This window comes from Schistocerca serialis, chromosome 9 (assembly GCF_023864345.2).
Source record: "Schistocerca serialis cubense isolate TAMUIC-IGC-003099 chromosome 9, iqSchSeri2.2, whole genome shotgun sequence".
In the NCBI taxonomy this organism is placed as follows: Eukaryota; Metazoa; Arthropoda; class Insecta; order Orthoptera; family Acrididae; genus Schistocerca; species Schistocerca serialis.
In genome coordinates, this window is record NC_064646.1 from 424,832,925 (window position 1) to 424,848,763 (window position 15,839).

The following is a 15,839-nucleotide window of genomic DNA, read 5'->3' on the forward strand; positions in this document are numbered from 1 at the left end:
TATGCTGTCTGTCTCACAAAGGCACTATCGTGCAGACCTAATCCATTCTGTGAGATAACATGCAGCTGAATATAGCATGTTTTATTTCAATGACTGTTTCACAACTTGGCCCATATGGATCCTGCCCTCCACCACAAGCTTCTCTGAACTGTGTAGATGGAAGTTATCCTTACAGTACATTCTCCACTCCCAAAATCATTCTGACCACAACTTAAGGTAACCTACTGTCCCTACTTCCTCCACCCAAAAGTGTCTGTCACCTCTGCGTATTACCTCCTCCCAATTCCCCAACTCATGTCCCTCACCCTCACTGTGCTCACTTCTCTGCCAATGAGACCAGTCTTTTCCCCTCTTCTGCTCCCCATTCTCTCCCCCCCCCCCCCCCCCCCCTCATCCACCACCACAGCCTCCTGACTCCATGCCAGGTAGCCTTATCACGTCACCATCTAATCCTTGTACTCTTTATCAGGCAATGCTGACTCCTCTTCTCAGACCCATACCCTGCTGGTCTTCCCCCTTCCCCTCACCATTCCAGACTGCTGCTTCTGCTCAATATGACACTATTGTGTTCTATCTACAGTGGCTGGAGATAGTGGTCATGTATCTGTATGTGTGAAGTGTGCTTGCTTGTGTGAATTACTTTTCTTTCTGACGAAGGCTTTTGCCAAAAGCTCAGCATGTACCAGTGTTTTTTTGTGCCTGCCTGTGCGTTTACTTTTCTTTCTGACAAAGGCTTTTGCCAAAAGCTCAGCATGTAACAGTGTTTTTTTGTGCCTGCCTGACATTTAACATATCATTTTTATGGTGATAGCAGTCTGTCCCTTCCATAATATTGAAGATATAAATTTAAGTATTACTAGGCTAGGCAAGCACATAATGATAAAGATCTTGTTCTTGATTCCTCATTGTGTCACTCTCCCTACTGTGAGAATCCAAGTAATGTTACAAACATTAGCTGATGAGTTTAGTTGAGTGCAGTGTAAGGAAATATACAGTATGACTTCTGAAAGATTGGTTTGATCCAGGAAGCAAACACAGATAGCCAAAATGGTTGAGGAGACCACTTGAGGTGGGTAAGAAATCTGGACTGGAGTCCTGGGTTGGCAAAGATATTCTAATATCAGTACTAGGTAGTAGATCTACACCTAATACAGATGCTGTCAAGGAATTCACAGCCGGTAAATTAATTTCAGAATATTTTGTACAACTTGGGAGCATCAGCAATGTCTGTTTTTTGAGAGATGCATGTAAGTAACTGAGTCAGAAAATGAGATCCTGTATCACCAAAACTGAAATCACCAGTCTTGGAGGAAGTTCTCAGATCCTCAGAGTGGAAAAATGGAAACAGAATATGTGTTAATGGAATATATGTGAAGCACCCTTTTCTACTGATGACATTATACTGTTTTCATCTTGTGCAGATGGTATTAAGAAAATAAAATCAATACCATTCTGCATATTTCAATTTCTATGTATTTGTGGTGAGAAGAATCAAAATGGTACCTTAGAAATGTGGTATAATGCAAGACTGTTGAGTTATTGAGAAATTGTACTATTCTTTCTTAACATTTAAAGTCAATTATGTTATTTTATTTCTTTACATATTCCAAATATAAATATGTCACTATGAAACTATTTTCTAATTTTGTTGCATTACATAGTGTCAGTTTTAAAAATAATCACTACCTGACAGATGAATTTCACTTGTCAGACACTTTTCTAGAATGTTTTGAGGTGGGCTATATTGGTTAGCATTGAAGGATGAACTTCTAAACATCTTGTGTTTCTTAATTTAGTGGATAAAGGAAACATATGAAAGCATTGTCCTCCTAACTGATCTCATGAAATATAAAGCTCATGAGCATATGATCTACTGACTCTTAAAGTCTGTTGCAATGCTGGTTACACAAAATATTAAAAATATTGTTGTTTCTTGTGCTTGTGAGACAGCCAACACATCGAAAATCCATACAATGTTAGGTAATGATCCACAAGAGAAATTTCACTAGGTGGTATATAAAGAAAAAGTTAAAAATGAACCATTAGTTCTGACAAGCTAAATGCTACTGCTTCCACTGCAAATTAAGATAGACATAATGAAGAATTTTGAAAGGGCTTTTGGTAAACATGATGAGGCTTTCTTCATTTGAAAGAAACTTTCCCCGAGATCAATGACACTAAGTTGGAAAAGGTGTGTTTATTGGAATACGAGTCAAAAAACTGTTTATTGGTGATACATTTGAGACTAAATTCATTATTGTCAAGTTACATGTTTCAACTTCTTTTAAACCTACTGTCCATGGCTTTATGGTCAACAAAATAGAAGAGGATCAAACAGAAGAGAAGCAAATTATGTTTTTGTAGCAAATGAACTGTTGGACAACTACCAAAAACAGCATGTACAATTTCTCTAAAAATACAATTTTTATGATCATATTTTGATGTTTTTGTCACATGACTTGAGTGCTGTTAAGCTTGAAAAAGATGCATACTTTCACCAAGACATTATTCCCATGAAGCACTGCTATCAAGGATGCTGGAAACCTTCAATAGTGAATGATTACTATAGCTTTTTGTTAAGAGAGACTGATGAGACATCTTTCAAAAGAATAGCAGCCTAATCTGATTTCTCTAAATAAACTGAAGTTAAACTTAATAATACAATGTCATTTCAGTTATGACTGATGTTTTGACAGTGTATGTAAGTTTCTGTACAATGTGATGATAGTGTTGCTTTTTTATATTACAGTTTGAGTAATTTTCAGGTTATGTGTATTGTACTTTGGCTTCATTAAGATTCACCACATATTGGAAATAAAATCAAAGCAGTAAGATTATTATTTTATATCTTAGAAATGTAATTCAATATGAGAAAGCTGTTTACACTACTGAATACAGCACCCCAAATCTAACCACATTGAAACCAGATGCAGAAAAAAGTTTCAATTTGTTGACCAGCATAATCAATGATCAATGTGTATCATCAGTTTTGACTCAAGGCAGTGAGAAATTACCTTTTTTGCAAACTTAGCACTGCTCAGTGAGCAATAAAGAGATCCAAGTAGGAAATTACTAGACAGAAAAAGAAAAAATATATCTGGGGCATCCTGAGGGGAAGACATTATTACCGCCATTGACTATAATACAAGAAGTAGAGGACTTTAGCTAGACAAATGGATGGCAGGTGAACTGAGGAAGGTCTTTGCTGGGTTTAGAGAAATAGTAAAAGACCAAGATGATAACCTAATGGAAGGTGGATTACAGTAAAAAAAACATGAATAAGCAACGTGGATGCATATAAATGAAAATTTCAATGTATGGAAAACTCTAGATGAGGCCTTTACCAAATGATCAGTGTCAAAAGTTAGTGTTGATATAAATATTCATGGCTATGTGAGATACATGGTAATTATAGCTTTGAGAATATCATTAAAGATACAGCTGTAAACCATCTCAGATATTGGATTTAGTTACCTTAAGTAAGAGTGAATGATACAGGGGTATCATATATTAATTAATACAAAACACTTATTGTACCTATAGTTAATAGACTGAAAACTATGAGAGCAATAAGAAACTAACCTGTTCTTTTACAGGACATTCAACATGAGCTGTATATGCACGTTGGAGAACAATGAATGTGTCTTTTACCATATGTAGAAGCTTTGCATCTGTTGGGTAGTGATTTGTGAGTTGATCAAAGCCAGCATCGCTGATTATTAGTGCTTGTTTCCTCTCAAATACTGGTTCTGATAGGTAGTGCTTGTCAACTGTTTTCATGTGCTTACACAATTCAGTCATTACTGGTGAGCCTTCTGCAGCCAACTGAAAGAGAAAATATATTTCTGAATTCAGGTATTAATTACAAAAACTGTATGATGACTGTAATATATCGTAACATGTAGAAAATCAGATTTCTGCTTATTTTAATGGTTGCAAAATAATCTGGCACATTAAGTGAGCAGCAGTTAAACTCATAAGCTATCATAGCCAGAAACTATCTCTACATCTACATCTACATCTGTACTCTACAAACAACCATGAGGCACATGGCAGATGATATGTCCCATTGTATCAGTTATTAGAGCTTCTTGCCATTCCACTCACATATGGAATGCAGAGGGAATGATTGTTTTAATGCCTCTGTGCATTCAGTAATTATTCTTATCTTATCCTCATGATCCCTATATGAGCAATAGATAAGGGGTTGTAGTATATTCCTAAAATAATCCTTTAAAGCCAGTTCTTGAAACTTTGTTAATAGAATTTCTTGAGTAGTTTATGTCTGTCTTCAAATAGTTCAATAACTTTAGTATCTCTGTGACACTCTCCCATGCTTCATACAAACCTGTGATGATTCATGCTGCCCTTCTCTGTATATGTTCAATATCCCTGTTAGTTCTGTCTGGTACTTATCCCAGGCACTTGAACAATATTTTAGAACTGGTCGCATGAGTGACTGGTAAGCAATCTCCTTTGTAGACTGATTCAAATGGCTCTGAGCACTATGGGACTCAACTGCTGAGGTCATCAGTCCCCTAGAACTTAGAACTACTTAAACCTAACTAACCTAAGGACAGAAAAATGTGTGGGGTCCATCAAAGACACTCTTGCAGGCACTTGTTTCGGAAGATAGGCATCCTAACAACTGCCTCACAGCATATTTTTTCCTTGCTGACCTTTGTGTGCAAAAATTATTCTATCTACCAAGACAACAGTAAATTCCGTGGCTATAACACCAGAAACAAAGCCGGCCGGTGTGGCCGTGTGGTTAAAGGCGCTTCAATCTGGAACCGCGTGACCGCTACGGTCGCGGGTTCGAATCCTGCCTCAGGTATGGATGTGTGTGTTGTCCTTAGGTTAGTTAGGTTTAATTAGTTCTACGTTCTAGGTGACTGATGACCTCAGCAGTTAAGTCGCATAGTGCTCAGAGCCATTTGAACCATTTGAACCAGAAACAAAAACAATCTACATTTCGAAATGAAATGTCTCACTCTGGTACAAAAAGGAGTTTACTACTCCAGCATTAAGCTGTTCAATGCTCTTCCACTACATATCAAATGTGTTCATATAGAACTGCCAAAATTTAAACAAGTTCTCAAAGATTACCTGACAGAGAAATCTTTTTATACTGTGGATGAATATCTGAAAGAAAATGTATACCATCACTAAACTTATTGTGTCTAGAAGTAGTTCAATTTATTTTATTGTGCATTGAGCATTAGCACACTTTTTGTAACAACAAATTGGCTGTACCTGTATTTACTCTTGTAGGCCTAATATCTGATTTAGCTTTGTGCTCTTATCTTTAACCTTTATTTGAAACTCCTTTTTTTGTTAAATGGTTGTTATGTTATCTAGCTGAAATTGTGTCTATTACTGTATTTATAGTATGTCTCATTTAAACTATGTACAATTTGGCATTGAATTGCCCTTTGTATTTATTGTAAGTTTAAATTGAAACCTGTACAATTTGATCATGTTCCATATCCTTGTGATTGACTCACTAACTGGATCTATGGAACAAGAAATAAATAAATAAATAAAATAAATCACACATCTATGCCTGAGGCAGGATTCGAACCTGTGACCATAGCGGTCATGCGGTTCCAGACTGTAGCGCCTAGAACCGCGTGGCCACTTCTGTCAGCTAGACCGATTCCTTTTCTCCGGTATACTACCAGTAAAACCATCTGTTTTACCCACAACTGAGCCTATGTAAACATTCAATTTCATACCCATACAAAGTATTACAACCATGTCTTCGTATGAGTTGGCCAAATCCAACAATGACTCATTGATCACTTGCAGTGTTTCACCTTTCTGGTGTGTGTGTCAGTTGCATAATGACTACACACTAACAGGTGTGTTACTTCTATTGCCATATTCTGTGCATGGTTGCTGCTCCACTAGGATCATATTTCACTGTCTTCCGTAGAGTTTAATATTGTCTTAGCAGATTGTTTATCACTCTTGCAATTAAGCTGTGGGCACATAACATTTCTTTCTTTTGTACTAATGAAGTTTCAAAGTGACCAATTATAATTCTGCATATTAGTAAATCAATTGGTTCCATTGCTATGATTACCAGAGATTATAGTTAACAGCTGTTTTGCAACATGCAGTAATTGATATGAAAAATATGTATTCTCAATTACATTTAGATTATTGTTTATAGTTTGTGCTCCCATAGTAACTTTCTGGATGATTAATTAGTTTAGGGGAAAGTAGCCTAAAACAACATAGTCTGTTTTAAAATAGTGTACCTCATACTTCTTGTTATTGCCAAAAGAGGCAGCACTTTACAGAACCAACTTATCTTTATGTGCTGGTGACACTGTTAGGCCAGAAGTGGTGAGGCCATCTCATCAGACACTTATGTGTTATATGAAGAATCTGTACACAGCAACAATTGGTCTTCTGTGACTTGCTATAATATTATTATACAGACAGTGACCAAACTCTTTCTTTGCACACATTTAAGCATATTTCTGGGTATGTAGGTCCACATGTTTATGAGTAATATCCAAGTACACAATATGCTGACACTTAGGGTAAAATGACATATGTCATTTTAACCTCATTCATGGTATGTCTCAAACTTCTCTGTGCAGCAACAATACTCATAAACAGTTGGACCTATAGCATTTTACTCCCATTTTGTGCATTTTTATCCACAACCACAGTTTATGCTCCCTGACTTTCTATTCATTTCTGTTAATGATAATATAATATGTATTATGATTATTATTTCAGTAATAGTGGTTGGAAATTATACAGAATCAGTCAATGCCAGTCATGGGATTCACAGAGCATGCAGGAGGCTGTTGACACTATTAGTAACAAGCCAATGTGTTGGCAATATGAATCAGAAGTGTTCAGTGTTCCCCAACTTGCTTTAAGAAGGAGAGTACAAGACAAGAATAAGCAAATTGTAGGGGTTTCCAAAGGGTTAGATCAGTTCCATCAAATGCTTTCAACAGGGCTAGAAACTGAACTATGACAGTACATTAAAGACCTCGACTCAAGACTCTTAGGACTTACAATGAATGATGTGTGATGAAGGGAAACTGAGATTTGAGTTAGCCAAGAGGAATGAAACTGCCACTGATGATGATGATGATGCTGATCATGATGATCTGTCCACAACAATTCTGGAACATTTGTAATTTCACTCCAATGGTACATTGGAGTGAAATGCAGTTGGCATCCCTGCACATGCCTGTGTTTAATGTGGAACTGCTGGAAGTTTCATTCTTGTATGTCTGTTAGTTATTGTTCTGTGCTGTATTGAGTAGAACATAGTGTTGCACAGTTTAAGAATTTCGAGATGGCAGAGTTTGAAGAGCAACACGCCTGCATTAAATTTCACAAGACACTCAACAAAAACTTTACAAGGGCACACCAAATGATGCAGGATGCCTACGGTGATGAGTGCTTCAGCCATATTTGGTGTTATGATTGGTTCACTTGGGTTAAATATGGCTGGTTGGAGGTTAAAGATGACCCTCATTCAGGACACCCTACAACATCTTCTGACAATGCTGATGTCAGAAACATCAACGAAATATTGTAAGCCAATCGAGGACTGAGTGTCCAAGGGATTGTAGAAGAGTTTAACGTTTCAATTGGATCATATCATGAAATCCTAACACAGCATCTTGGAGTACATCGTGTTGCTGTCAAGTTTGTCCAGTGGCTTACGAGTCAAGACCAGAAACACTTTCACTTCACACTCTGGGAAGAGGTTTTGGATCACGTAATGAGACTGAGATGCTTGTTAAGAGAATCACAACTGGTGATGAGGCATGGGTCTATCGTTATGGTTTGGAGACCAAGGTTCAATCTTCACAGTGGGTGGTGAAGGTCTTCCAAGACAAAGAAGAAGAAAAAAAAGAAAAGAAAAGCTAAACAGGTCAGCTCAAGTTCCAAAGCTATACTGATAGTTTTCTTTGACTTTGAATGATTAGTTCATCATGAATTCATGCCACAAGGGCACACTACTGATCAATGATACGATCAGGATGTGTTGAGATGCCTGTGAGAAAATGTGAGAAGGAAATGACCTTAAAGGTGTTGCATCACGACAATGTACCCGCACATTCATTCGTGTTGGTATGTGATTATGACACAAAAAACAAAATTGTTGTGCTGCCTAAAACTCTGCACTCTTCAAATCTGGCCCTGTGGATTTTTTTTTTATTTCCAAAATTGAAAACCGCATTGAAAAGATGCATATTTGCAACATTAGAGATAAAAGAAAATTTGCAAACAGTGCTTCATGCTATCAAACAAGAGGTGTACCAAGACTGCTTCCAGAAGTGGAAATGGCATTGGGAGAGGGCAGTTAATAGTTTTTAATGTCAGCTTACAAAAAATAAAACTTATGACTCAAATAATGTACCCACATATAAATTTTTCCCTTATGGTACTTTATTATAGGACACCTTCCTCTGCCTTTTACTGATAGACTACTTAAAGCTCCTTGTCTTCAGATATCATCAAATTATTTTTTATAATTTTACTTTGTCATAATATGTCACCACCAGAGATGATGAACTACTTCAGTTTCATGTCCTATGTGCTTTTCAGCTTTAATTCTACATTTTCATTCATTTCTCCAGCAGTCAATTTTAAAAATCTCTTTATTTATATTTTTTTCAGAATAATTCGCTACGTGAACACATTTCTGTCTTAAAATAACACCTTCAAGGTTGTTCATTTCTTATCACAGTGTGCAACATATGCCACATATTGAAACCCTTACATTAAAAGGCAATACAGATATGAATACATTCATGGCTAGAATTGCAACTTGACTGATACAAATCCCAAGAAGAAATGATACACGTCTTTTCTCATTGATATTTTACAGTGTGGACTATGGTGTCTTGACACAGATGTACAAATATCCATGCAGTGTCTGGCTGCTGGCTTGACTGCAAACTGATCTGGCAGCTCTTCACCAGTGAAACATCATTAAGTCTCCATGTTGTACAGGAAACAAATGTAAAATATACACATTTTACAATGTTTACTGTATAAATTTGATCCTGTGGTGGGTGCTTGGCAGTGTACAGTACCACTAAATCAGTTTTCTTTCCGTAGTTAAGCTATCACACCAAGCACACAACAATGGTGCTAGATATTCTTTTAGGACATTGTCAGGTGACAAGCTTCACTATGTTTCATTATAAGACCCTTCATAATAGCTGTGACTGATCTGTGAAGTGGAAAACTGCACTTAGGTTGCACTACATACCACACAGGCCTGGTGATGTAAGTAAATGTGGTGTAATCTCTGCTGAATGTTTTGAAGATCAGAAGCTATATTTTACAAAAAAACTTTGACTGAATGGTTATTTAGTTACTGAAGATTAGTGTTATACTTTTCTTGTTGTCTTGAACATTAGCACAAAGGGAGGTATTGACACCAAACAAAATTGAGCACCTTCTTCTGGAATCATCTGATGAAGAGGATTAAGCAGATTTTTTTGACAATGATGAAGACATAGAAATAACCAAGGCCATACATTATTCTAGTCAATTTGAACAATTGTCTGAAGGAGGGAATGGCGTCTGGTATAGTAGGACTAATGAATCGCTCCATGAAAATTAATTGCGTAGTGTCTATAAAGTGTGTATTATGTGGCGAAATAGTACGTAAAGGAATAAAAATTTGTTCTACATTGCAAAAATGGTACCACACAGAATGTTTTGGTGTTACTAACTTTAATAATCCAAGTTGTGAGTGCGGGGTAACAACGTGTAACGGCCGATAGACTGCAGCCAAAATGTTTGCCGATGGACAAGACGAAAGTGTATTATGTTCTGTACAGTGTGATGTGGAAATCTGCGAACAGTATACAAATCTACTTAAGAAAATGATGAGAAGCCTTCTTAACAACTCGGATAGTATTAACGACGATAACAGTGAATATGTTACACCTAATCCAGTGCATCGTAAACAGTGTGAAAACATGCTTCACACAGCACGTACGTATCAGTGCACTTGAGGCAGGTGTGAATACAGGTAAAACCACGTACGGGGAAGAATATGTTATGTCTAGTGCAGTGCATCGTAAACATTGTAAAAATATGTTTCATACAGCTGTAAACACAGCGATAAATACGCAGAGTGAAATAACAACAGGTAGGCCTACCGGTACTGTAAACCACACAAAGGAACATGCGCAAATGAATACAGTGTTACATGCGCAAATTTCTGAATCAAATGTGTGTATATATTCTGACAGCCACGGACGTAGTCTTGCTGAAATCTTACGTGATAATTATCGTGTAAATGCAACCGCCATTGTAAAACCGAGGGCACCCATGTCTGAAATCACAATGAACATAAAAGTCGGAAATCGCCCCAGCTCAACTGAGTGTACAATTATAATAGGTGGAGCTAATGATGTCTACAGGAATGAACTTTACAAATCCACTAACAATTTGAAACAAATTTTGAGCTTTGCTAGAACACCTGTAATTGTCGTTGGTATTCCCCATAGACACGATCTTATGACTACTTCTATTGTAAATAAGGAAATCATTAAGGCTAACAGACAGTTCAAGAAGATATGCGGAGCATTCCAGAACTCACATTTCATTAGTGTAGATTCACTGGAGAGAGAACATTATACCCAACATGGCCTGCATTTAAACAACAGGGGAAAGATTGTATTTGGACAAAAAATCCGAGACTTTCTTTGTTCACTAGGCAGATGCAAGGAAAGTGAGCACATTATTCTTCCACCTCCAGTAACCCAGTCTACAGCATTGTGTGTAGGACAACAATCACCATCTTCAACAGAAGCAGATCAGCCTACAATGCTGGCAGCTTCAACAACAGTACCTACTAAGGAAAGTGAGCCCACTATTCTTCTGCCTCCAGTAGCCCAGTCTACAGCATCTTCTCCAGTACTACAATCACCGTCTTCAGTAGAAGCAGATCAACTTACATCACTAACAGGTTCAACAACAGTACCAACTACCCGAGCAGAAGCTATGAAAACCACCCGCCCCTTAAGCAAAAGAAGTGTGTCACCACCAGGCCATCTCAAAGATTTTTTATTGGAGGCAGGCACCAATCAGCCAATGCGGTGAGCACTGCAACAGATGCCAAACATAAAAAATTAGTAGTTTTGTATTGAAATGTACAGGGTATAATTAGTAAGATTCCAGAATTAGAAGTACTATTGCTTGATGAACTAAAGGATGTTTCTGTTTTATGTGTATGTGAACATTGGTTAAAAGAAAATCAAGCTTTTGCTGCCAGAATAACAGGATATGAAATGGTTAGTAGCTTCAGTAGAGAAACTTTTAAAGGGGGAGGAACATGCATTTATGTCAGACAAGGAATTGAATATAAAGAAATCAAGTTTAGTAAGATAAAAAACCTTGAAAAAATATTTGAATATTGCGTTTGCACACTAACAGACCTTAAAATAATTATTGTGTGTGTATACCATTCCCCATCAGGTAATTTTATGGAATTTTTGGACAGTGTTGAAAGTCTTTTTAGTGAGTTAAGACATTCTACAGAAAGCATTATTGTACTTGGAGATTTCAATGTCAACTTTAAAATCAACTGTTTAAATGTTACAAAATTGACCAATGTCTTTTGTTCGCATAATTTAGCACCAACTATCTTTGAATACACTAGACATGGAAAGAACTCTGAAACAATAATAGACCAAATATTTCTTGACTTACATAAACTAAACAATGTTGTAGAAGTGATTGACACTGGATTCTCCGATCATAAAGCACTAAAACTTAGTATAAATAATGTACTCTGTAAAAACTCTAGGCCAAGTGAGAAACACATCCACAGGAGATGTATTAATGAGGACAACATTAGGATTTTTAATTCCTTGTTAAAAAATACAAGTTGGGATCTAGACAAACATGATAGTATAGACATGAAGTTTGAGTCATTTCTAGCTGATTACAAACATAACTTTGAAATTGCTTTTCCCCTTAAGAAAATGAAAGTAAAAGGCAAAATTAACACATGGATAACACAGGGCATAAGAAAATCCAGAGAGCAACTCAGAATGTTAAGTAAATCAGCAAGGCAAAATCCTGCTTTGAAACAACGTGTTAAGTGTTATAGGAAATTATACAAGAAAGTAATCACTGCAGCAAAAAAGTTAAATAATGATTCATATATCAGTAGAAATAATGGCAACAAAAAAATGAAATCAGTTTGGAAAGTGATCAATAGTAACTTAGGAAGAAGTAATGTAAGAAACAACATTGTTATTAAAACTGAGGACAAAACTATAAATGATCCATTACAAATTGCCAATATATTCAACTGTCATTTTACAAGTGTAGTTCAAAACCTCATACAAACCCAAAGTAGTACAGACATCAGTCATAACATCACATTGAAATCCGAAACTATGTTTTTGTATCCTGTAACAGTACATGAGGTAGAGAATGCCATCAGCAAACTAAAAAATAAATTATCCTGTGGCACCGATGGCATTCCAGACAAAATCATTAAACACAGCAGATATATTTCTCCTCTTCTTGTAGATATAATTAATGCATCTTTCGCTAGAAAGCTGAAACAATCAATTATAAAACCATTATACAAAAATGGGGATCATTATGATGTAAAAAACTACAGACCTTTATCAATGTTATCTTGTTTTTCAAAAATTATGGAAAGTGTAATGTATGGAAGACTCTCTACTTTCCTAAAAAAAAGTGGAATATTGGTCAATGAACAAAATGGCTTTCGAAAGAATAGATCAACTGAAACAGCTATATACAGCTTTCTAAAACTTGTCCTAAATTCCATTGATAATAATGAAGTAAATTGCGGGGTCTTTTTAGATTTATCAAAGGCCTTTGACATTATTGATCATAAACTACTATTCGAAAAACTTAGTTGATATGGACTCTGTGGTACTGCTCATGCATGGTTTAAGTCCTATTTATCTGGCAGATGCCAGAAAGTAGAAATAGTTCATGATGGAAAGTCATACTTTTCTGGTTATAAGGAAGTTAGTTATGGGGTGCCCCAAGGTTCGGTGTTGGGACCCCTGTTGTTCTTGATCTTTATAAATGACTTGCCAAACTATTTAACACAAGCTGATTGTGTACTTTTTGCTGATAATACAAGTCTCTTTATTAAAGCTCAGAATGAGACTGACCTTAACAGCAAAATTGAAACAACAACAGTTGAAGCAAGTAAATGGTTCAGGGACAACAGTTTATTTGTGAATGAGAAAAAAACATTATAGATGAATTACAGACATGTTTCAAATAATATGAAGCCCAATATAACTGTGAAGCTAGGCCAACAGAATATACTACAAACGCCAAATACAAAATTCTTAGGAATTTGGTTAGATGAGCATCTAAAATGGGACAAGCATATAGATGTGCTCAATAAGAAGTTAAGTAAATGTTGCTATGTATTTAGGATGCTCAAAAATTGCTGCAGTGATCAAACAGTATTGTGTACATATTATGCATTTATGCATAGTCTTTTGCGATATGGTGTCATATTTTGGGGCAATTCAAGTCAGGCAAAACGCTCCGTTATTATTCAAAAACAAGCGATAAGAATCATAAAAGGAGCTGCACCTAGAGATCCATGTAGGGAAATTTTCAAGGAATATAAAATCACGACTCTTCCATCCATTTACATCTATGAAAGTATATGCTTCCTGAAGTCTCACCCCCAGTTTTCTTCTTTAAACAGTGAGTTCCATGACTATACAACAAGACAGAGTGATGAATTTCACAGAGAAGTGCATAAGAAAGCCCATTACAACAAGAGTGCAATATACCACCCAAAAATTCTCTATAGTGCTCTTCCCTTAAAAATAAAAAGGATTCAGCAGCTGAGCAGTTTTAAAAGTGAACTTAAAAGAATGTTAATCAGTAATAATTTTTACAGTATTAGTGAATATATGAATTCTTCAGAAAGATAGCGTGCCTTCACCTATCTTATAAGTTACTCATATAAAAACTTGTGTCGTGGGGTAGACTCTTTTATGTACACACAAAAATTAATTAATCTGTCAATATAGAGTGTTATAATCATTGTTTCTTGTTGCTGTCCATTATACACAGAATATATGTAACTTATTTGTGTCCTATATTGTTACAAATTTATATCTTCTTCTTCTGTAGTGGTCAATCCAAGGATTGGTTTGCAACAGCTACAATGGCAGCTTGTCTCCATTCTGTGTGTCTTTCAGCTTTTCTCTTCATTTCTTTATAGGTGTTACATCCCACATCTTTCACGATTTGATCCATGTACCTCAGTCGTGGTCTTCCTCTTGGTCTTTTTCCCTCGACATATCCCTCTATGATTGTGTTCAGGAGTCCTTTATGTCTTAATAGATGGCCTGTAAATTGCACCCTTCTTTTAACAATGATACTCCAGAAGCTTCTCTTCTCACCTGCTCTTTCCAGAACCACTTCGTTTGTGACCTTGTCGATCCATTTCATTTTGAGCATGCATCTATAGCACCACATTTCAAAAGAATTTAGCTTCTGCTGTTCCTCTGTCCCGAGAGTCCATGTTTCACACCCATAGCATGCCACACTCCACACATATGATTTCAAAAATCTTTTCCTGGTTTCAAGGCTGATGCTCTTAGATGTTAATATGTTTTTCTTCTTGTTAAAAGCAGCCTTTGCTTGAGCTATTCTACTTCTCACTTCTGCCTTGCTCCTTCCATCCCTGGTAATATTACTGCCCAGATAAGTAAATTTATCAATTTGTTCAAGCAGTTCATTGCCTTCATGAACTTGGACTTTCACTTGATCTTCTTTGTCGCATGCCATTACTTTTGTTTTTGCTTTATTAATTCTCATATTATATTCTTCACCCATAACTTCATCCATTCTATTCAGTAGGACTACAAGATCTTCTTCACTTTCAGCCAGGACAGCTATATCATCAGCATATCTTATCATATCTATTCGTTGGCCATGAATTACTACACCTGTCTGTGAATTTTCCCTTACTTTTTTCAGCGCCTCTTCAATGTATACGTTAAAGATAACAGGGGATAGTGCGCAACCTTGCCGGACACCTTTCCTTATCTGCACCTCTTCTTGTTTTGTCCGTCCACGGATAACTGCTGTCTCGTTTTTGTACAGGTTCCATATCATTTTTCTATCTTTATGGTCTATTCCTACTTTTTTGAGTACCTCGAACATCTTATCCCATTTAACATTATCAAAGGCTTACTCTACATCTACGAAAGCTATGTATGTTTTCAGGTTCTTATCTAGTCGTTTCTCTATTATTAGTTTTAGAGCAAATATTGCTTCTCTGGTTCCTCTATCTTTCCGAAATCCAAACTGGTCTTCGGAAAGTGTAGCTTCGACTTTTTGTTCTATGCATTTTAGGATAATTGAGGTTAATATTTTAGAGGCGTGAGTAACTAGGCTAAGTGTCCTGTAATTTTCACATCTTGTAGCATTTGCTTTCTTTGGAATGGGGACCATAATGTTTTTCTCAAAGTCTGTAGGAATTTTACCCTGCTCGTACATGATGAAAACAATTTATATCATGTAAGCTATAATTGTTTTGTCCATATATTTAATTCAGATTGTTCACTGATAGTTTTTACATAATATGTTGTTATTCATATTTTTTTTGTATGTAACATATGACAAATCCCATATCATTGTACATGATAAAACAGGTGCTCAATAAACAAACAAAAAAACAAACAAACAAATGAACTGCCAAGTGATGAGCACCATTTTTATATTGGTAAGAAGGACTAGGAAGCTTTATAGATAAATAATCTCTTAGTGGTGCCAAGTAAAACAAAATGTAATAATATAATCAA

General features: G+C 36.2%; 1 protein-coding gene across 1 annotated transcript in view; it reads right to left on the reverse strand.

The window, feature by feature from the left end:
- Positions 1 to 15,839, reverse strand: part of LOC126419102 (uncharacterized) — a 152,099-nt gene that overhangs the window by 19,723 nt on the left and 116,537 nt on the right. Inside the window, exon 6 of the mRNA XM_050086199.1 lies at positions 3,583 to 3,825. Coding sequence (XP_049942156.1) covers positions 3,583 to 3,825 — 243 coding nt within the window. The remainder of the gene's footprint in view (positions 1 to 3,582; positions 3,826 to 15,839) is intronic.